The 23,828-nt window shown below is 31.2% G+C and overlaps 3 protein-coding genes across 4 annotated transcripts; 1 reads left to right on the top strand and 2 right to left on the bottom strand.

The window, feature by feature from the left end:
- Nucleotides 1-536: 536 nt before the first annotated feature.
- LOC118054517 (probable glycosyltransferase At3g07620) lies at nt 537-2,647 on the bottom strand. Its single transcript, XM_035066185.2, has 4 exons — nt 2,352-2,647; nt 2,029-2,267; nt 1,343-1,691; nt 537-1,244 (listed from the first exon to the last, which is right to left on the bottom strand). The coding sequence occupies exons 1-4, from the start codon at nt 2,541-2,543 to the stop codon at nt 582-584; spliced, it is 1,443 nt and encodes a 480-aa protein (XP_034922076.1). The 5' UTR covers nt 2,544-2,647; the 3' UTR covers nt 537-581.
- Nucleotides 2,648-8,765: 6,118 nt separating this feature from the next.
- LOC118054608 (uncharacterized membrane protein At3g27390) lies at nt 8,766-12,770 on the top strand. 2 transcript variants are annotated; one of them, XM_073404701.1, is made up of 10 exons: nt 8,766-9,142; nt 9,270-9,378; nt 9,456-9,648; nt 10,735-10,871; nt 10,981-11,146; nt 11,389-11,495; nt 11,609-11,753; nt 11,831-12,026; nt 12,115-12,355; nt 12,533-12,770. In XM_073404701.1, the coding sequence occupies exons 1-10, from the start codon at nt 9,049-9,051 to the stop codon at nt 12,768-12,770; spliced, it is 1,626 nt and encodes a 541-aa protein (XP_073260802.1). In that variant the 5' UTR covers nt 8,766-9,048. The 2 variants fall into 2 exon arrangements, with proteins under 2 accessions (XP_073260802.1, XP_034922171.1); XM_035066280.2 differs by having other exon boundaries at nt 8,767-9,142; nt 10,981-11,269.
- A 361-nt stretch (nt 12,771-13,131) lies between these two features.
- On the bottom strand, nt 13,132-16,886 carry LOC118054692 (protein transport protein sft2). The gene is made up of 4 exons (XM_035066396.2): nt 16,529-16,886; nt 15,679-15,946; nt 15,422-15,526; nt 13,132-13,384 (listed from the first exon to the last, which is right to left on the bottom strand). Exons 1-4 carry the CDS (start codon nt 16,732-16,734, stop codon nt 13,274-13,276), a joined length of 690 nt encoding a protein of 229 aa, XP_034922287.1. The 5' UTR covers nt 16,735-16,886; the 3' UTR covers nt 13,132-13,273.
- Nucleotides 16,887-23,828: the final 6,942 nt, after the last annotated feature.

Genomic DNA, 23,828 nt, shown 5'->3' with positions numbered 1-23,828 from the left:
ATTGAAAACCTATGACAGGCTCCGTAGAACGAAGTGATTGAAAAGGAAAAAGGATCATATATTAGCTGTAGGCTCGGAGCTCAGATTGGTAATCGTAGCCCATCATCTCCTTTGAATAAAAATTGAGCAAAACAATGCAGTGTTTAGCTTTTAATGCTCTTCTACGGTAAACTAAAAGGAAAGCATAGAGAAGATGCTTCGAATATAAAATTCTTCATTTACGAGAACAACTCTGAAAGAAATGAAGCAACAATTTATGGCTAATTTTCTAATTTGGCAAACACGAGAGCGTAAGGTTTGGGATACTAATGGACGCCTGTTGAAGCATCCATTTTATTACTTCGAGGATTTATTTATTATTGTTAAGCAAGAGAGAACTATCATCAAATCTATCATAAACTCTAGAAAATTCGCGTTTTTTTTTTTTATCATGAATAATCTTTGGAATTTAGACGCGCTAGTTTATATGTCAGCATTATGCTGCTGGGGATCCAAAAAATTGGAAATGTAAAAACAATTTTCAGATCTCAAGGAACTTTTTGGCATTATTCAAGACACTGGCATTTAGCTACGACTGTTCATCACCCAGGAAATCGCACATTCAACCTTCGCAGCCAGATTGAATGAATGATCATATGGAAGACATCATATCTTCTGGGAGGATTATTCACCACAAAATGTCTTTGCACTTGCTTCACTCTCTCCTGCATTCTCAAGTATTGATCTTCTGGTATTCCCTCTAAAATGTTCTTGAGGTTTGGTATTTCAGTGACTGTAACTTGAATGGTGAAGGAGTCCCAATTAAGAACATCGCTGAAAGGCAAGATATAATGCTGTGATATCAAGACTGGAACACATTCTGCATAAATTGCCTCAGCAATTCTTGGACTAGCAACTTCATGCCCACTTGGGCAAATGCAGTATTTGCTCTTCTTCATCGTCTCATGATACGAAATTCCCTGTGGTAGTGTCTCGTAAACTTGAACGTCTTTGTCCTTTCCCATCCAATGGTGAAGAAGTGCTGGTCTGAGTTTCCCATGCATTTTACCTGCAAAGAATGCTAGGACTGTACGGTTAGATGGGGGTAAGCCACCGGTGAGGCCCGTGATTTCCCCTGTTTTCAGATTGATCTCTGGAAACGATGCATCTTTCTTTGGATTAAAATACTCTGAGGTGTTTGCGTTGCACAGGACCCTGATGGAGTTGTAGTAGAGTTGACGAACATACCAAGTAGCACGAGGCCCCTGTGACGAACAAAGATCGAGGATGAACAATGTCACAAGAAATGAATTCTGAGTAGTAAACACATGGTTAGTGAAAAGGATGCAGTTGGTTTTTCTACCCAATCATGACATGAAAGCATGAAATGATCAGCTCCAAGGCTTCGATTCCAGTACAGATACTTGTGAGAGATGATGCGGACATAGTCGGAAACAGTACGTTCCAGAACAGCTTTATCGCGAATAATTGGATGAAAGAGGTGCTCAATGATCATCACAACACTAAAAGGAAGAAAATAGACATGAGCTTCATCAGGATTCGAGGTCCGGAACTTGGTATTTGTTTCCATTAAGCTCAGGAACACTCCTTCCATGGAGTATATGTCCTTGCAGGTGCCATAATGAAATAAAGGAGGCTCTCCCTCTTCGTAGACAAAGATTTTGAACAACTTCTCCATTAAAAGGTAGCTCCTGCATGCATGGTTGTGGAAGTGTGATTGTATCAGGTCAATCTAAACTTTTTGAAGCAATTACTGTCATGATGTACAGTTTTACTCGATGAATTTCATATATCTTACCGGTGTAATTAAAAATAAGAATAAAGAATTCATTAGTTTCTCACAAATACACAGATAACATCAAAGCCAAAGCCAAGGAAAAATATCTCCCGAGTAGATTCTGAATGTTAGTACTGAGCAGGTTGAGGCCTTTTTTACAAATTGATTGAAGTTATTTTCTAACCTTCGACTAAAAGGAAAAATAAGTTTGTTCGTGATGATGAGTAATTAACAGATCAAAAGTTGATTACCTGTGGAAGGCACAAGCATTCCTATATAGGAAACCTCCAGGAATATAGTCAAGATCATCATGAAGACTTGATGTGCAGTTGTTGTCTTCTGCAGCTTCTCTTATCAAAGCTCTGGCCATGGCAAGACCTGCTTCAACTCTCTCTAATTTTGCATCACTTCGATTTCCACCTCTCATCAAAGCATATTTTTCTTTAGAAACCTTTCCTCCATTCATCAATGTCTTTCGTTTTCCTTGATCCTGCATAAGAAAAGACAGAAACATGGGTTGGTTCTGTAGCAAGTTAATCCCATAACGTGAGAAAAGAAGAACAGAGTTTCTTACAATCATGAATACAGAGGAAGAAGACGTCGTCCCAAGATTGGTAATACCAGTCCATCCCCATTGAGATGAAAAGAAATGAAACCATGAAAATCCATTAATGGAATTCTTTGTTAGAACCGCCACAGAAACTACAGCCAAGGAAGCTATGGCAATGACAAAAACATTTGAATGTTTCCTGCAGAAGTATGCCATTGATTTCTGCTCTCTCAATCTGTGGCCCGGAGGGATGTCCGCGTCATCGATCTATCCAATATTTTTGCCGCATTTTCCTTTAAAGTGAGATATGGTCAGCAATTTATCCGGTACCTGAATCAAACAGCTAGAGGTACAGGCATCAAGTTTTCAGACTTTTTTCTGCTACAAATGAATAAAAAAATGAGCAGAATAATGCAGTGTTTAGCTTGATTAATTGGTAATTAGTATACTAGTGCTCTTCACCGGTAAACTAAAAGGAAAGTATAGAAAAGATATGATGCGTAGCTTTTTTAGGAAATTAGATATTTTATTTTATTTTATTTTTCTATTTAATATTATTATGCTTTGTAAATGAAAACCTATTTAAAATGAATAGTTTTCCTAGTTTATTTTTCGATTAGTAGTGTTTTTTTCTGGATTTTCTCTAAATAAAATATTGTAATAGTTTTTTGGCATGTGAAACTTATAATAAAAATTAAATATTTTAGGTGTCCCTTATAATCATTGCGTTTTTTGTTTTTAGGGGTTTTGATTTGTAATAAACTCTATCATCATTCATTTATGTCTATGTCAGTTGATATCATAGTCCAATTATTTATAATGGTTAATTATTGTGTATTACTGAATATGTAAACCTATGCATAAATATAGGACTGAAGTAGTATAATTCCAACAAGTAACGAAACAAGAGATAAAAAGAAATGAACAAATAATGATGACAAATGTGATGCGTAATGGTGGGGATGACCGGATGACCTCCATAAATAAATATAAAGGCATTGTTAAGGTTAAAACATAGAGGTTTTGGATTTTTTTTCTTAAAATTCATAATATCAACGAAACGAGTGATAAGTTTTGATGGATAAAAGAATTCAAAGAATTTAAAATAAATGTGTCATAAGAATGAGAAATACTTATGATGAATTATGACATGAAAAATGAAATTTAAGAAGTAATTTCATGTAAAAGTGTTGATGTAAACACAAATAAAAAACGATAACAAGTCTAAAGGAAATAATTAGTAAAAAAGAAAAATAAATATAGTTGGAATAAGAAAGTGATTATTTAGTAAAATAATTGGTACAATTTATGCAAGGAATGAATAAGAAAATTTAGATTTTTTATGAAAATCATTAAAAATAGAAATAGAAGGGACATTAAATAAAGGGCAAGACTATAAATAACCATAAAAATTAGCCTATACAAGATTGTTTCCAGCAACTATGGCCGATCAAGAGAGAAATGAAGGGAAGGTAAGAGTTTTTCATATTTCCTTTAAAATCCTTGCAAAAATCTCATATATATATATATATATATATCAATTGTATTCCTTGTAGTTATTGTGTTATTAATCTTCACAAACTCTATTATGATTTGCTTTCATTTATTTCATGAATAAATGAATATAAAATGCTTCTTGTACGAGAACAACTTTGAAAGAAGCGAAGCTTCGGCCCTTCTAGAGAATTGATATATTTATGAATTCAAGGAGTCATAGATAGGGTGATTATTAATGGCTAATTTTCTAATTTGGCAAACACGAAAGCGTCAAGTTTGGCATACTAATAGACTCATGTTAGTTGCATCGAAGCATCCATTTTATTACTTCGAGGATTTATTTATTATTGATTTTTCAGGAAAATAAACAGAGGTATAATTTTTTTCATGAACAATTTATTATTATAATTATTATTTTCATGAATAATTTTCATATAAGATACATAATAATTAAAAAAAAAAGTTATTAAAACTCAAATAAAAAATTTATAATAGTATTTAAGAACTTTATCTAAATTAATAATAGTATTTAAGAATCATGTTAAAATTAAAAAGTTAATCTAGTAAAAAATAATTGAGTGTGAAATTAAAAAAAAAAAAAAGTTAAAAAAAACAGAAAAGGACAACAAAGGGTTATGCTTAGCATCTAGTCTATGAGCACATACCAGGCTAAGTTTGTACGCCTAGTTTTTTCTTTTGTTCTTTTTATTAAGAAGACAGATGACATCCACCCTTTTTTCTTTTTTCTTTTTTTCTTTTTTTGAAAAAAAAAATAGAATAGAAAACAGGTATTACTATAATATGATTAAAAATATATATTAAAAGGTTTTATTATTCAAACAAATAGGAAAACACCATAAAAATATCTAGTTTTTTTAGAATATTAAGATAATTAATTTAAATAAAATTCTCGCAAATTGATATTGCAAATGTTGTATAGCGTTATCACTTGCTGTCCATATTTTTTTTATTTATTACTCAAGATTAACATCAAATGTTATATTATTTTTCTCATGGAAGAATATGGCATTTCCATGATAACACTAAATAAATACTAAACAAGCTATGTACAGAAATATATTTAATAATATTACCTAAACTTATGTGCCAAACCAAAATCTTTTTTAATGTAAAAAAAAATTTTACAATAATTTTATTTTAAAAAAAATATAAAATGTTAATATATTATATTGATCCGAGTTGATCTAGATTAACCTACTAAATTCGTTATTCGGGTCATGACTCCACTAAATTAAATAACTTCTTTTTTTAATTTAGTTACTCATATAAATTTAAAATTAAATGAATATTAAATGATTAAATTAAATAAAAATATCAACAAAAATTCAATGTTGAAGATTAAAATTAAAAAAAAAAAAAAACTAAACTAAACTATGCACACCCTTAAGAAAAAAAAATCAAATTAATTATTCATTAAATAATAATGAAGTAAGAGTTATCTATCATTCATCTTTAATTAGTCATTGTAGTGTGAAAATTATTTAAATGATGTCTTGATCAGTTTTTCACCCTTACATTTCATTCATGTGGTGAATATATTAATTACTAAATTTTAACATTATTTTTGGAGAAATAATTATATTTTAACAATTTGAATATATATATATATATATATATATATATAACTATTAATTTGATTGCACAAGAGCATGCGTTGATGAAATAAAATTTTAAAACAAAATTATTTTAAACTTCCTCATTCTTATATATTTATGTTTTCTCTTATATATCATTTTATTTTATTTTTTATGAAAATGTTCCTTGAATCACCAAAAGAAAATTTTATCTTTTAAAAAAATAAAACATAAAATAAAACTAAAAAGTCTTGAAAAACTTGAGAACCTTGTTTTAATATAAAAAAAAATTAAAAAAACAAAAAGACAATGTATAAAAGAGTAAAAAAATTGAAGGAAAAAAAAAGGTCAAGCATGCAACCTTGGCTAGGTTGGTTCAACGGGTTTGGATCTTTAAAAAAAATAAAACCTAAGTGCGTGGGCCTTCCAACTTAAGCCCACTCACTCGAGCCTAGTTTTTTAATAAAAAAAAAATTATTCATCCCTTATTTCTCTTTAAAAATGTGATAGACGACGTGTCACTTACTAGGTTATAGCTTAGATTTCAACTACTTTTATGGTTGTTGAAAAATAAAAAATAGATTGTTTGGGTTAAAAACTCATTTTAAAATTTGTTTTCATTCAAAAATAACTCAAAACACTATAATAGCCTTTGAAAACCACCTACCAATGTCAATACATCCTAAGAAAACTAGGATCAACTGGGGGAAAAAATTAAAATAGAACTCAATCTTTTTTGTAATGGATGTTTTGAGAGGGAAAAAAAACAGTTATAATCAAACTTCTCTCACCGAATAGAACTCGTTGATACCAATAGCAACAACGAGTTTTGTCCTTGGAAAATAGCTAAACCGATAATTTTCTTTCTCCTTGCTATTTTCATATGAACAATGAAGCATGTCCCCTTTTCTTCTTCTTCTTCTTCTTCTTCTTTCCTTTTTTTTTCTAGATATTTTTTTTTAATTTCATCTTTCAACATTAGGTTTGTATTGAGTTTTTTTTATTGGCTTTTTTTTTTCAATTTTATCATTCAATATTTAATTGATTTTGAATTGGTTTTTATAATTTAATTCAATTTGCTTTTATAAGGCTATTGTAGTCTCAAACAAACATCCTGAAATTTGATATGTGCTCAATTTTGCAAGCATATATTTTTTTATCGTATAGTTAAATAAAAAAATTATCAAACTCGGTGAAGTTCATAATCTCGGTTATGAGTTTGGCGGGTTAAGCCAGGAAACTTAAGTCGATCCAATACATCAATGTCTCAATGCTAGAAAAATATCATCTTGAAATTTTTTATATCCAAACCACGCTTTTTATATGTACGGGTTGCCTTTGAGCTTACCAAGTCAACTAGGTCATATTGAAACAACTCTTTCATGGTTTAATTTGAAACTCGGGTTTAGTAAGGAGTCAGGTTGAGATGTTTCAAGGTTGACCAATTAAACTAGATTTAATAATAATGCTAAATCATTTTCTGCAACTTGAGTATTTTTTATGGTTTTTTTTTTATATATAACCTGTAAAATATCGATAAACTAGTTTCATAAGATTCAATTAAAAGAAAAAGATATTGAAAACAAAAAACAAGTTTAGGAACTTAAAAAAAAATAACTCGTATCTTTTATAGGCTGTTTTTAACCTTGTAAATAAAAGGGTATTGATTTGAATTTAAAATAAAATTTAATTAATAAAAAGAAAAAGGTGAAACCATTTAATTTGCTCAAGAAATTCAATTATAATTGATAATAAAAATTATTTTTAAAAAAATACCCCATCTTTATTTCCATCTAAAAACCCTAACTTATGTCTCCTCTTTCCTAACTCTCTTTGCATCTCTTCTTCTTCAACCGAAAAACCTCATCCCTAATCACCTAAGCTTGTGATTTTATAGTTTCTAAAGAAACCGAAAGTCTCCTCACCCAAAAGAATTAACAAAGAAATATAGCTAATCCAAATAAACATCCTACATAAACATATACATTTATTGATTCACAGCCGATGTCTTGAAAATCAACCATTTTTATTTTTTTATTTTCTTTAAATTAATAGTATTTTTTTATGTTTTTAGATCATTTTAATGCATGAATTTTAAAAATAATTTTTTAAAAATAAAAAAAATATTATTTTAATATATTTCTAAATAAAAAAACACTTTAAAAAATAACCATGACCACTCATTTAAACATATATTCCTACTTCTTTTCCTTTCCATGCATAAAGGAGCATCAAATAAGACATGCAAGTTATGCAATATACAGAACTAGGCATGTGAAGCTAGTGCTTTCACTAGCAGCTATGTCTAGTAAGAGAAAAAAAAATATGCCAGGTATCATTCGATAGAATAAAATATTTTAGCGTTTAATACAAAATATATATATATATATTAGCCATAGTAGGGGACTCAATATATATATTATCATAGTATAGGACATTTACATTCATGATAAATATAATGGTGCTTATAACAAAACAAAACAAAAGGGAAATGATTTAGATAGCAAAAATAATTTATAAATATAGGGTAAAATAATTAGAATTGCTAATTCAATTCATTTTCTTATATATTTTAAAAATATATTTGAATTTAATTATGTGATTTAATATTTTATTTTAAACATAATAATTATAACATATTATCAATTAAATTCAAATCAATTTAGAAATTGAATTCAATTCAACATGTAATTTAATTACAAAGTTGCATATACAATAAATAACATATCTCAACTAAATATAATAGTTCTAAACTAATATCAAATTATGAAGGAAGTAACACACACACACACACACATACATACATACATATATATATATATATATATATATATATATATATATATATATATAATGCTAACATAACCTAACAAAGAATTGAATCTTATAAAGAATTAAAATATCAGTTTAATGAAAATTCATCTTAGTAAACAAAATAATAATAATAAATTATCTTCAAATTTAATCGGCTATCAAGATCTTTTAAAACAAAACAATGTAGTTATTAAAGTTAATAATAAGGCTGTTAGCCTTCCACCTAAAAAAAATAAAATAAAAAAATCATACCAATTAAGTATAAATAACTATGTTTATTTTTGTGTTTTAAAAATATTTTAAAAAAAAATTTAAAATGTTTTATTTTTTTTACTTTAAATTAATATATATATTTTTTAAATCATTTTAATTAGATAATATAAAAAATAATTTTTAAAAAATAAAAAATATATATTTTAAAATAAAAAATTAATTTAAAAAACAATAATGTTTCAATCACGTTAAAGAAATGGCGTTGGATTTAGTTTTGTTTTTATTTTTTTTTTTGGCTATAGAAGGCGGTTGGTTCCCGCCAAAAAAGGTGTGATGAAAGTAGCCCGGAGAGTGGTGTCTGTCACGCCCAGAGCCACCGTTTTAATCTCACGGGTCCCTTTTAGATTCCTCCCTCGCCACGTGTTCTTTGGACCACGGTCTCTCGCCACGTAACCCTCCCATCATCTTCCACCGGGCTTCTCCAAAGCAGCAGCTCCCTTTCTCTAAATTGATCCATATATATTACTATGAATTTTCTCTTTATTATTAGGCTTAGCTGACTTTATTGAATTCATCAAAGAGGACCTTCAGCTAGCCAGCTCATGAAGGTTCCCGTTGGGTTTCTGGCTACCCTTTGGAGCTTCTTCTCCTTCTTGCCCTTCTTCTTCTTCCTCCTCATCCTTGGCCTTGCCAAAGGTATATCATGTTTTTTAGAAATAATCAATGGGGTGCATGGTTTTTTCAGTGGAGAATTTCTTGGAGGGTAGCTGGTAGTAGCTATGTCTTGTGAGTCTGTGTTGCTAAAATTCTTTTGTGTACACAGCTGCGATAATTGGTCCCATCGCCCTGGGAATTGTTGTGATCGGTAATTCAGCTGTGATCATTGGTCTTTGGATTGCTCATTTCCTGTACACTTACTATTGTGTGGCAAGGTATATATACATATTTGCTTTTGTTCATATTTGCTTTTGTTCTTGTAATTTGATTCGGTTTTCGTTTACAATTGTAGAACCAGGAGGCTTGGTTTTGTCCTGAAGATTGCGGTGCTTTTGCTGTTGCCTGTGCCCTTGGTCCTTTGGCCAGTCATTGGAATTGGCGGAAGCCTTTTGGGTGGCATTGGATACGGGTTTTTTGCTCCTCTTCTTGCAACTTTTGAGGCTGTCGGGGAGAATGTCAAGGACAAATTCTACCACTGTTTTGCTGTGAGTCTCTCTCTCTGTCTTGGCACTGTTTATGTTTCACTGCAATTATAGTTCTGAATGTTCACTGTTTTGCTGTGAGTCTCTATCTCTCTGTCTTGGCCTTCTTTTCTGTGCCCAAACGAACCATATGACTGCAGCAAAAATGATGATATGATACCCATTGAACTGTGCTGATTCTGGTTCGCTTACATAAGATTTGAGATTGCAAATGGAGACGTCAGATGAAGTTAAGAGCTGAATATGCCTTGGTCTTGGGGTTATTTCTGGTTTTATTTAAAGAGATAGTCGGAATTCTTTTTTCTTTTTTTACAACTTAGGTGTCTTGCGATCTTATGCGCAACTCAACTAATTCCATAGATTTTTAAGTTAACAATCATATAAGTCTCCAATGATTATTAGAAAACTCGAACTCGTAACATTAAGAAACAAACCCAAGGTTTAATAAGTTGAGTTGCCCCTCATGATTGGATAGTCGGAATTCTTGCTTCTGCAGGTCCTTGTTAATTGTTTCCTAGCCTCCTTAGAGCATGATTCTAATATCTGAAGAAGAGTGTTTAACTGGTGTCTGCACAGTATCATTTTTTTCTCCGAATTGCTGTATAATGTTTGCTTTCAGATGCAATCCTAGTACACTTTCTGACACCTGGATTCAGCTCTTGTCGTGAGCTTCTCACCCAAGTAGTCATAAAGCATTGCCCAGTGACTGTCGAAACAACATTCCAGTGTTCTAAGATGTATGTTGGACCAATGTCCTCAAGGAGAAGTGAACATTCAGGCCTCTTAACCTTCTAATTTCATTCTGTTTTCTCGCTAGCATTTTATGGCTTTGAATTGTTAAAACCAGGTTAAACTTCTGCGTCCTCATTAATTTCCAGCATTTTTCTGGAAATATTTGCATTTTATATTATCTTGGGGTAAGATATTTCAGTCTCTCATGTCTACATTGCTCCATGGATTCAATCTCGCATACTAGCACTGTGCATTTGAGCATCAAAATCATGCCCATTTTCATCACTTTATCGGGATAAGGCTTCAGTAGAGTGATTTTATTGTAATTTGGCTTCCGCTTGAATTTCCTTTCACCAGGATGGTTGCTTGCCCACTATCAAAGGCACCTGCACAGTAGTGTGCGATTTTACAGATTTTTGCTTCCATTCTTACTTCTCTTACATGGATGAACTATGTGAGAAGGTCCCTCCAGAAGAGAAGCCGATGGATGTGAAGTATGAAATTTCCTCCTGTTTCTCTGTTACATATCGACAAACATGTTAAAAAAACGAGAGAGAGAAAAAACCATCGGTTCTTGACAATATATGATTTTATCCTTTCAAGGTTAGCAAAACTGCCAAGTTGCTTGCTGGTGATCCTGATCGCCGTGCCGGTTGATGTGCTTCTGATAACAGCTGTTGCTCTGTGGAAAAGCCCATACATGCTGTTTCGAGGATGGAAAAGGCTATTGGAAGATTTGATTGGTAGAGAAGGGCCATTCTTGGAGACGGTATGTGTTCCATTTGCTGGTCTGGCCATCATCTTGTGGCCTTTAGCTGTTTTAGGAGCTGTAATTGGAGCTATCATATCCAGCTTCTTCCTGGCACTTTACAGTGGAGTGATTGTCTATCAGGTCTGCCACAAGTAGTCATTTCACTCAGTTTGATGTAGAATACAGAGAGGTCTTGATATGTTGTAGGTTCTTTCATGTATGTTTGGAGTTTTATTTGAATCGAGGTCCATGATTTTCAGGAAGACTCGCTCATGAAGGGGCTTGGTTACATCTTGGCTTTGGTTTCATTATTTGACGAGTATGTGAATGATTTTCTCTACTTGAGGGAAGGATCATGCTTGCCAAGGTGCTGTGTTTGACTCAGATGATTTTTCTTTCTGTATAATTAATACCAAAAAGGGGGCAGGGACCTGATTCCTGAAAACCGAATCGACTCTGAAACATCTCCGTGACAGCCAGGCCCAGGTACCGTAAGAATGCAAACCCTAAGCCAGGAGAGGACAACAGCTTGAAGACAAGAAGAGAAAACTCGCTCAATGCGCAACTCATCTCGCAAAAGTCAAGAACACTGAAGTGGGAAATCCAGCAATACAAAGCAGTGCAGGTATCGAGTTCTCAGTGTACAAGCTGTAATCAATTTTGTTTCTCATGAACTTCAGAGTTAAAGCTTCGATGGCACAGGTATGGGATTGGTTATTCAAAGCTTGTGAGGTAAACGGTAGGATACTCCTTCGTGATGGCCTGGTAAGTATCCAGGAAATTGAAGAATGCCTCGTGAAGGGTAACTGTAAGAAGCTGAGCATCAAATTACCTACTTGGTCCGTACTACATTGTCTGCTTGTATCTGCGAAGTCTGACTCATCTGGGCTGGTGATCTGTATGTCTTTTCTAAACCTTTTGTCCTGGCTTGATTTATGCTATTTTACAGTGCTAGTCATGATCATAATAGCAATTGAATCTTGCAGCTGATGATGTGGAGTTGGCAAGAAACAATGGACCAAGGGAAAAGGTGTTTGAGTGGTTAATCGAACCGTTATTGATTATGAAAGAGCAAATAAAGAATCTGAAAGTAGAAGAAAATGAAGAAACCTGTCTGAAAAGGCTGGTTATTGAGTGCGAAAACAAGAGGCCCGAGGAGTGGGATGGAACTGGATTTCCATCCAATGACAATGTCAGAAGGGCACAGCTGCAAGCCATTATCAGAAGGTATGTTTTTAAATTGTGTATCCAACTGAGAGGTAGAACACAACCTTTTCTGGGTTAAACTGCACTAGATTCTTGTTACTATAATGAGGGCAGCCTAGACCAGAATCCTCTAGACTAAACTGAGCTCGAGCAGTAGATATAATCCTCCTAACCCACCATGGATTTAATCCTCAACAGACTGCAAGGGATTGTAGCTTCCATGTCCCGGTTTCCAACCTTCCGGCGTCGCTTTAGGAACATGATGAAGGTTTTGTACGTAGAGGCAATCCAGGCTGGTGCTTCAGCCAGTCATATTGGAGTATCATTAAAATCCAAATACACTGGCAAGAGCTTGATTGAATCTGGGAATGGAGAAGGTAGAAATGAAACTGATGAGGTAGTTTACGAGGCATATGACAACGGGGATGTAGTATGAGTTGCCTTTTGTAAGATTAGTGTTTTCTTTTTCTCTCGGGATGTTGGACTTGTGCCTATAGTGTCTTTAATCCTTCGTTAAATGTCTGTTGAAAGAGGTCACTTGGTTTAGAACAGCGAGAAAATCAAAATATGCACTCGCTTAAAAATCCCAAGCACTCTTTCGGACTGGATTCTGCACCAACCCTGAAACATCTTTTGTGGCATGGAACCTCTCATTATAAGATCACGATGCGGAAAGCTCTTCCAACGCCGAAGTGAGGAGCATTTTCACACAAGTATGAGAATGTTATCACATCCAAGGAGTTTCAAATTCAAACTTAACTCTGAATGTTATTTAACACTAAGGAACATTTCTATCCTAGAAAAACTGTGGGCTCTGCCCTTTCTAGTTCTTTTGATCAATAAGAGTTTCATACACCAAAAAATTAAAAAGAAATAAATAAAAGAAACAATAGATATATGACGGGAACAATAATATATGAGAAAAACCAGGCGCTGATATCACCTTCCGAAACATCTCAGTATTGATGCGGTAAAAGTTGAAGAAAGAAACTTCAGCCCAGTAGATCCTCCAGGGAAATAAGAAATGGCATAATACGATAGAGCGAGGACCTAGCAAAGTTTTAAAAAGGCGTTAGTTTCTCAAGAATTATTACTCCAGTCACTACAATGGAAAAGAAATGAAGAAATTGGTATCTATGGTTTTAGAGGGCAATGTTGCCCTGGTGCATAATCTGAGGTATTTCAAACACGTAAATACACACCATAATTCCATGGATCCGAAAAATCACAGATTCACCCAACAGGAATACGCAAAGCCTATTGAGGATGACATTCTATAAATCATTAACACCTGACAAGACTACAATTCAACAAAGAAATGGGACAAAAAAAAAATAGTGCCTTTCTTTTTAATTTAGAAAAATAATGGTAAAAAGTAAACAATACTAGCAAAACTCAGGTTTTACACCACATAAAGAATCTTTACTTAGATAACTAGGGGATCAAAACTGAAACAAAGAAAAAATAGGAGTCCTTTAAAAAAAAAATGGTGTCAACACCTTTTGATTAATTTTGCCTTAGTATATATTCAAATTTCCATTTTAATCCCTGTTAGAAGGGAAAGAGAAAATCATGAGAAAATAGAGAATGAGCAAGAAAAAAATTGGTTGGTTGGAATTTGACGACAAAAAGATCAAATTTAGTATCAGAGTGTCCGAGAGGAGTCAGAAAATTGAGATGGTTTTGGACTTTTAAATTGTCAAAAAAAGTAAATCGGTGTTGTGAGAATTTTTCACCCGTTTGATTTGTTTTTAACCAATTTTGAGTTTTTTGAATTGAGGAATTATTTTTTAAAGGTTATAAGAGTATTTTCATGTGAAAATGGGTTAAAATCAGGTTTTTTAGTAAAACAATACATATCAAGGTTTTTCGGTCACCTCTATGATGGCTAGAAATTGGGTTTGTAAACGACATGTTGTCTATTTCTTTTAAAAAATAAAATAAAATTGGCAAACAACATGTCATCCATCTATTTAAATAATAATAAAATATCAAACTCATGCACGCAGGCCTATTCTGCTAGGCCCACACGCTAGGCTTGAATTTTAGTGGGTTAGGCATGATGGGCCTTGTAGGCTCACACTCTTGCTTCTTTTTTGCATTTATTTTTATATTTTTTTTTCATAAAATGGGTCAAAATTAGAGTTTTGAGTAAAAACAATATCTATCTTAGAGCGTGTTTAGCAGTGTGGTAGCGGTTGCTTTTCAAATAATTTTTCATGTCGAAATGTATGCCAATGATGTTTTTTATTTTTTTAAAATTATTTTTGACATCAATACATCAAAATGATCTAAAAAGTACAAACCGTTCGAAGCAATACCTAAGTTTGCAGAAAAAGCGTGGTTTGTCATTGGCCTATTTAAATAACAAATAATATCAAGCTCATGCACGCAGGCCTATTCTGCCAGCCCCACACGCTAGGTCTGAATTTTAGTGGGTCGGGCATGTTAGGCCTCCTAGGCCCGCGTGCATATATATTACATTATTACTTTATCGAGTTTGGGAATTAATTAAGAATACATTTGAGTTATTATTTTTTAAAATACCATTAAGATTTTGTTTGTTTTCAAAAAAGATTATAGTTGTTTTTTTTTTTTAATTATAGCAAACATTCTTTTTGTCCAACCCATCATATTTATATTATTATTATTTTAAATAAAAATATTTGGTATCTTTTATGCGAGCATCTATCTTTATTATTATATAATAAAATAAAAAAATAATTGCAAACTAGGTCTTGTATTTGAAAGGTGAACACAAGTTGACCTACATCGATCCAATATGTCATTGTCTTAATATTTAAAAAACAAAAGGAAGTGCATTTGAAATTTCTTTTAATTTTATTATGTTAAAAAACACATTAACAACGCCTACATTATTATTTTTTATCCTTTTTAGCGATTACTTCGGTGAAACTTCTCTTGCACATTAAAAGGCAGTGCAGGTAACCTATCTAGTATGAACTAAACCATACACTTCAAGTTTTACACCAGATATTACTCGGATACCTAGGTGAGCTATTTGCCAAGCACATGAGTAGACTATAAAGAAATTCAAAGTACCACACAGGAATTTGAAGTTGGTACCTGTAACACGGAGAAGAGCACAGAAAGGATGTAACTGTGAAGCACCATAGAAACATATACAGTTCCTACCATGGTACTGATAAATCCCAAAGTGAAAGGGAGCCTCTGTAAATAGGAAGGAAAGCAAGGAGCCTAAATATCTCATTGACAAGAAACATTCAACAACTTTAAGCCATGCAATCAAACATAACTCAAATGTTTCTGTAAGTGATTCATTAACTAATACGAGCATTGGTCAGGGAAATAAAATAAAATACCTCTTTAGAAAACATGTGGGCAAGCTGATTCTTAGGGCCTTTGAGTGCAAAGAATGAAGCAACGATTAAGGCACAACCAATAGTAAAGCAGATTGCGAATTTCTGAGGCACCAACACCATGACAGGAAGGAACATGGTGAATGCAATAAAGACAAAGAACACTCCAGCAGCAAGTAGTATACCAAAGTACACGAAAGATTGTCCAGAAGGAACATTGATAGTGGAAGACTGAAAACTCCCGGGTATATCCCTGACTCCTTTCGAAACTCTGAAATTGAACAAAAAATACAGACGTAAACATTCTTGTATTTATGATAGTAATCAATCATGAGGAAATAAATACCAATAAAGCCACAGACCAATTCAAAAATCAGTTTCCAATTCATGCTTGCAGGGAAATAATAATCCGACGAAAATAGTTTCATCAAGCACGAAAATAGTTTTCGTTTTTTTTTCCCTCCTCCTGATTTTACCTTTTATTAGAACTTAAACTCATTCCACCAACACCATTGCACTCGCAGCACATAACAATTGAGAAAAATGATATGCTTGCCGTTTGCCAGTCAATTATACCAGTGATTACAGTGACCGCAGAGATGGATTGCCCCGCAATTAAATGCACAGCATAATAGAATTAAATAGCAAAAAAATGTCAAAATAATTGAAAATTCACTAGCAAAACAACGCCATTTTTTAAATCAATTTTCTAATAAAATTTTTGTTGGTAAGAAACCTAATTGTTCACGATTGACTAACACTAGCACCAGAATGAAGCATAATTTAATCCAATCTTGAAGAGAGGATATGAAATGAAAGGATAATTATGACGTAGTAGGGTAGTAGAAATTACACGTTGAAGGTGCCGGATACTTTGTCGCTGGTGGTACGGACTGCGGCTTCGAGATCGAAAGCTGGAGCGGAGGAATCGGATTCCTGAGAAGCGGCGTAAGCGTTCCAATCTGATAGCAAAGACGGGGAAGAGGAGGAGGAGGAGGAGGATTTTTGGTCGTTGAAGGTTGGGCCTCCCGTGAACCACGATTGTGCCGTTTTCTGCATTCTCTCTTTTTCCTTACTGGAAAAGAAGAAGGGGGTTTTGATAGGAGATCTGAATCTCTCTCTTTCAGATTGGGGATTTGAGATCTGATAGTGCTTTTCGCGCCACCTCCTCCTCCGTTAGTGTCCATTGTTTATTAAGGGAGTGATTCGGAACGTGGTATGCAAATTATGTTTTTAAAAATTTTAAAATTTTTTTTTTATTTAAAATAAAATATATATATATATATATATATATATATATATATATATTGTCTTGATGCTGATATCAAAAAAAAAAATTAAAAAATTATTTTAACATATTTCTAAACAAAAAATATTTTAAATTATCACCGTTATCATAATTCTAAACAGACCCTAAGGGTTGTCACTATTGTTTCTTTCCAATAAAAATAAATGGATAACAAACAAATATTAAGTGTTAATTTAAAAAAATCTGAAAATAATAATTTGATCGAAAGCTTTTTAAAGATGATTTTTGTATAGATGATAGTTGTTATCAGCAAAAAACTTTCTGATACCAAATTTAGTTTAGGATTTTTAGATAATAAAAAGAAAGTGAATACAAAAAGAGTATGATATTTTTTTTATATGCCTACTTCTTTGTGTTAGAACTTGACATTTTATATCCAAAAAAAATGATAGTATCTAGAAAAAATCTTTCACCATAAGATGACAGCTCTATTCCTTCGTTATATTTCCAAGTAGAGTTTTCATAGACTTATAGCTTATGATTAAAATGAGATTAAGAAATAGAGAAAAAAATAAAAAAAGAAGAAGAAGAAGAATTTGATTCGGTTGTGGCCCAATTAAGTGTGAGACTTGATTGGGCATCGGGCCAACTAAGTGTTTAACCTTGGTTGGGTCTTGTGTAGGGTTTGATTAGGACTTAGCCTAAACGAGTCCACCTTTATCGTGAGGATTATATGATTCTTCGTGTGTATATTAATATAAGTATTTCTTCATGAATCTTTTTTGGTAAAAAATGCATCATTATAACATTTGGATCAATAAACTTTGTATTTTTACAACTTTTTCACGGACATCTCTACTAATATTTTTCATATTAGATAGTGCGTAATTAATAAAACTCTGAACTCCATTACAATAATTCATCATCTGCAACCCTTGGGGTGAATCTCTATACATCCATAAATGATTATCTATTACTTATATAAAATCTATATAAAATAATGATGACAACATGTATTAACTAAATAAATTTATAAAAATATTAATTTAACTCAAACTTATTTAATTTAATTTAAAAGAACTCTTAATTCATTATCTACATAAATTTAAATTTCTACACATTTACTAAAAAATTCAACTTGGCAATAAAATTGACAAAACATAAAACGAACCCATTAAATAAGCTATTATTTATTTTATCATAAAACACCTAAGTTAAAATTTTGACATAAGTTTTATCAATTTATAAACAAATATAATTTTACAAAATCTAAAACAAACCCTAACATGTACAAAAAATAAATCCATATAACAAATTTATATAAGAAAAAACTATAAAACAAGTAAACATTCAAATAAAATACATATACTACAAAAATATGCAAAATAATTAACATTTTAAAATTGAGTTCAAATAAAACAAATAGAAGATTTGCTTATTTAAAGTGGAAAGTGCTTAATAAAATCTGAATCAAAACATGTATACTAACAAACAGAGTATTATGGTGATTAAATTTGTTGTTAGAGATTGAATTGTGTTGAGATTGGAAAGGAGGTGGTGGGTGTTTGTTACAGAAAAAAAAATATAATGAAGAAGGAGAAATGAGGGGGGGAGCAGAGTCGATCATCAGGTCATAAATTAAATTTTATTGATGGCATGACCAACAAAATTATTCTATCAGTAAATCTGTCGGTTAAAATATCACGTCACTGTACAATTTGCTTTTCTTGTATCTCACTATAATACCCCCCTTAATTCCTTTGGTATATACCAAGAAAATTTTTTCATCGGCATATTTACTATTGTACTTTACTATCAGGTTAATTCCATCGGTAATATCGTCTGTAAAAGTTACAAGTCATCATACTATTTCGTTTTTATTCATTCCTTATTTTTTCATTGCAATTCTCTCTGTATATACTAAGGAAATTTATTTTGTTAGTGTTTACCAATGGATATATGGATAATAAATTCTATCAGTAAATCATCGCAATATATTAATAAAAAAAGTTTCGTCAATGTTTACATTTGTATTTATTAATTTTTTAATATTGATAGCCTTGGAAGGCATTTGATAGGGATACACAATAGGAAAAACAAACAAAAAAATCGAAAGGAGCATAGATTAAAAAAAAAAAAAAAAAAAAAAAAAGGTGACATGAAAGACAATCAGAAGAAGCAGCTTGTTTAAATTAAAAGAATTAAAAGATAGGTCGTTCAAATAGCATGAAACTACATAATCTTTTGTTTAAAAATAGGTTAGGCATAAAGTTAATCAATCAATAGTTATTTATTTTTATTATTAATTTTTTTTTGGTTATACACAGTATTCTACGAGCGTGTTTGGTAGTATGGTAGCGGTTGCTTTTCAAATAGCTTTTCGTGCCGAAATACATGCCAATGATGTTTTTTCATTTTTAAAAAATTATTTTTGACATCAGCACATCAAAACGATCCAAAAGGTACAAACCGCACTCAATTTTAGCAAAAAAAAAAATCAAAATTTAATGAAACGCAGGTACAAACACAATGCCAAACATTGCCTACATAAAAGTAAAAGATGCATGTTCGTAAACCACACAGTAGCTCTTCATCCCTATAAAATCTGGTTGATAAACAATGACACCATTAGCAACAGCTCAGAACAACATCAAAGCAAGCGCAACGAATTCATGGGAAATATAATTTTTTAAAAAAATCAAGAAACAAGAACAACACAGTGAAAGGAGATGAAAAGGCTAGAATGTACTAAAGGAAAGTAAAAATAAAGATAGAAAAAATTAAAACGAGATAGTTGTGCTCAAGCTGCAAAATAAAAGCAAACTTGAGCGAATCGAGGTGGCGGAAACTTCCAAAATAAAAGAAATCACAAGCATGGAGACAGAGAAGAGAAACCAGCTAAAGACCATAACTTCAATTATTATAAGTAGGGCTGAGAGAAAAACTAAAATGCTAATTAAACTAAGAAAATAAAACAAAAATTAAAAAAACCAAACCGTGAAACAAAACCAATTAAACCAATTAAAATTTTAAAAAAACCAAACCGTGAAACAAAACCAGTTTAAACCAAAAAACCAATTAAACCGAGAAAACTAGAGAAAAATAATTGAAAAAACTAAACTGTGAAAAAAAAACCGATTAAAATTTTAAAAAAATCGACCGGTTCGGTTTAGTTTTATAAGCCTAAAACTGAACTGAACCGAACCAAACTCAAACTGAAAAAAACGAGTCAAAACTAAACCAAAACGATCGGTTTTGTAAGAATTTTAATCAAAAAAATTTTCACGGTTTAGTTTTTTCGGTATTTTTTTTTCTTAATTTAATTGGTTTTTTAAATTTTTTTACTTACTCCTTGCTGAACCTATAGCATCCATGATTTGGTTGGGAAAAAAAACTGAAAAGATATAAAGTTCCAGTAAACGAGAGAGAAAGTTGATAAATTAAAAAAAAAAAAAAAAAAAAAAAGCAACCTTAAAATCGTTGTATATTGGTAGCCTTGACATTGTAAACTATGCCAAATCTAGAACCATGATTAATAATAGCACCCACTTCAAGCGATTCAACATCACCTAAACTTTATTGAGCATGATTAGTTATAATACAATAACATTATTACAATCAACCTTCACCCATTCATGACTATCGACGTAGTTCGAGCCCTTCACAATTGCAAGTGAATTGAGAAAATGCATGTGTTAGAAAGCTAGGGTGTTTGGGAGTGTGGTAGCGGTTGTTTTTCAAATAGCTTTTCGTGCTGAAAAGCATGCCAATAATATTTTTTTTATTTTTTAAAAATCATTTTTGACATCAGCACATCAAAAAGATCCAAAAAGTACAAACCGCACTCAATTTTAGCAAAAAAAAAAAATTTTGAATTTTGGTGAAAAGCCGGTTTGGCCGCAATGCCAAACGGGCACTTAAGGTGTTGGAGACAAAAAGGTAAAATTGAAAAATACTTGAAAAATCTAGAAAAACAATGCTAAATGCTAGATCAATTTAAAAAAACATATTGAGTGGAAAACAAATCTAGAAGACCATTTTTTATTTATTTAGTTATGAAAGTTTAGAATTATAATTGAGCTTTTTGATTGGATAGCCTATAATTATATGGAAAAAAAACTCATTAAAATTGCTCTTGAATGTATTTATCTAGATGCCCAACTTCAACATTTTTTTTAATTGGGTTAGGCATCTAAATGATCATTCCTTATTATACTAAGATCGAAGAGATAATACAGATTCAAGATCAAATTGAATAATTATTGGACGAGTTTGCATGAAAATTAAATCTAAGGACTTAATTAGATTTTTAATAGACCAAATCGATTCAATCATGGGTCAAATTAAAAGTTTAATTATGTTTAAGGATTAATTTTGATCAAATTAACAGATTTAATTAGATGCAAGGACTTGATTGTACTTTTAAATGGTCAAATTAATTTTATTAGATAATTAATTGGTGAAAAACTAAGTTTGGAAGCCCGATTTGAGCTTAATAGAGAAGATTGAAATTTTAGAGGACCAAACTTAATTTTTACAAAGTCAATTGATTGAAATCAGAGATAAAATTGCAAAAAAAAAAATCAAAGTTTATGGTCAATTAATGGTCAAATTAAAGAAGTTCACAATCAATGACCTTTTTTAAAAAGGCAATAAACTTCGAGGACTCAATTTGGTTGAAAACAAGGGTGAAATTGAAGCAAATTGAAAGTTAAACGATCAATTAAGGATTAATTTGTATAAATTCAAAACCAATTATCAAAATAAAAGGTCATTGAACTTCAGGATTGGTATTTGAGTTTGGCAATATTAAAATCGCATTAAATTAAAAGTTTGAAATCAATTAGGGATGTAATTAAAATAAATCAAAAGACAAAGAATTAGATTGAATTTTAGTCAAATCCTTAATCAAAACCCTAAGGATACCAAAACGGCATCGTTTCATTTAAAAAAACAGTGTGTTTTGACTAAAACAGTTTATATTGGATCGTTTTGACCAACACAAAAACAAAAAAAAAAGGCACCAAACTGTGGACTAGGATGGGTCCAATCTAATTTTTTTTTTTTAGAAAAAAGAGGAAAATAAATTGTTGGGCCTTTAGTCAACCCAACTTAATCAGGCTAGACTTGGGCTTTAAGCCCAATTAGCCCATTCCCTAAACTAAGGGTGTGTTTGCCTAACACACGCTAATATCTTTCCCTTAGTTAATTTATCTTTATTATAATATTTAGCCACACAAGCCTAATACAAAGCTAAAAAAAATGTCACGAACTATGTTGAAATAATTTATGAGTTCGTCGCGCATTTCTCCAACAATTTTGTCTAATATCAAGTCATAAACTTACACGGTAAAATACAAACTTGATATTAAAAATATCTGATTTTTCTCCAAAAAAAAAAAATCTCTCATTTCAAAAAATACAAAAAAACAATGTTTTGTTTTCGTATATGCAGCTGAATCCTAAATGTTTTTCTTGTATATTTTCTAAAAAAGTAATAGAATTGTATTTTTATCATATTTTAAAAAATGCAAAATGGATGTCGTAAACGGTTTATATCCATTAGGATTTGATCAAAAATCCTGCAACAAGTATTAGTTTATTATTTGGAGTGTTAGGATTTAGATATAAACTTTAATATTTAGGGGTATAAAATTACATTGTGAAGTATATCCTCCGATATAAAAGAAACAAAATAGAAAATAAATACGATACTAAATCTGAGTCTTAGAACAGTTAAGATTTAATCTTATAAGAAAAAGATTTTCTCACAAAGAAAGATTTGTCTTGAATCTTAGATGGAACCGACATATAAAAACATGATTTATAAAAACAATCAATCAACAATGCAGTTTATTTTAAATAAAATATACTAGAAATAATACATCTTTTACTTGCATATCCAATTTCTTTACCAAAACTCTCATGAACATAAACGATTATGTTTTTAGTAACTATAGTAACCTCTGTAGCCATAACTTTATGAGATTCTAGATAAAAAAAAAAGTTTTATTTGTTATTTTTAAGATATTTATTTTATATAAAATGTTATTTGTGAGGTTAAAAGAGTTATTTTGACAGTATGAACGACAGGGGTTCAAAGGTAAATAACGATACAGTGAGAAAAGAGATATTAATGTCTTACTGTCTTCTATCCAGAGCATCTGTCCGTTGTTGATACCAGGTGCTCAGCGTATTAGGATTTTGACTAGGAACATCATTTTCAAGTGTCACCACTGTCACACTGTGGTGTTGCGTTTCTTTTAACCTCTCCTGTCATTAGCCAGAGGTGTGGGCCTTGCTGATAATTAAAGATAATGCCAGATTTGTATCGCTAGTGGTACACGTGGCAAACTCTGTTTTATTGTTATAGTGTTTTTTAATATATTTTATTTAAAATATATTAAAATAATATTTTTTTTATTTTTTACAATATATTTTTAACAAAAAACAATAAAAATAACACAAAAAAATTTAAAAATTTAAATAGTTGTTTGGGTTGCATTCTCAAATAGCATCTCAAGCGGTTTAAAATCTCGTTTCTTTGAATTTTAAATGTTTTTAAATTATTTTTTATATTTTTATATTGTTTTAATATAATAATTTTTAAATAAAAAATAATTGAGAAATTAAATGTTATTATACTCACTCCCAGATATACCTTTTAACCTTTATTTATTTACTAGGTATTAAGTATTTAAAGGGATGTTTGGTTTGGAATTATGGTAGATATTTTTTATAAAATCTATATAAAAAATACGTAATTTTTATTTTTATAAAGTATAATTTATACTTTAAAAATATTACACCTTGAGAAAAAAATCTACAACATCTCCAAAAGCTAAACACGCACGTAGAGACAAAATGGTTCCGACAGCGAAAGGACGCAAGGGCATGGGCAGTC

This window comes from Populus alba, chromosome 14, assembly GCF_005239225.2.
Source record: "Populus alba chromosome 14, ASM523922v2, whole genome shotgun sequence".
Taxonomy (NCBI): Eukaryota; Viridiplantae; Streptophyta; class Magnoliopsida; order Malpighiales; family Salicaceae; genus Populus; species Populus alba.
The sequence above is the reverse complement of the archived record's forward strand: the minus strand, read 5'-3'. Positions and strand labels throughout refer to the sequence as shown.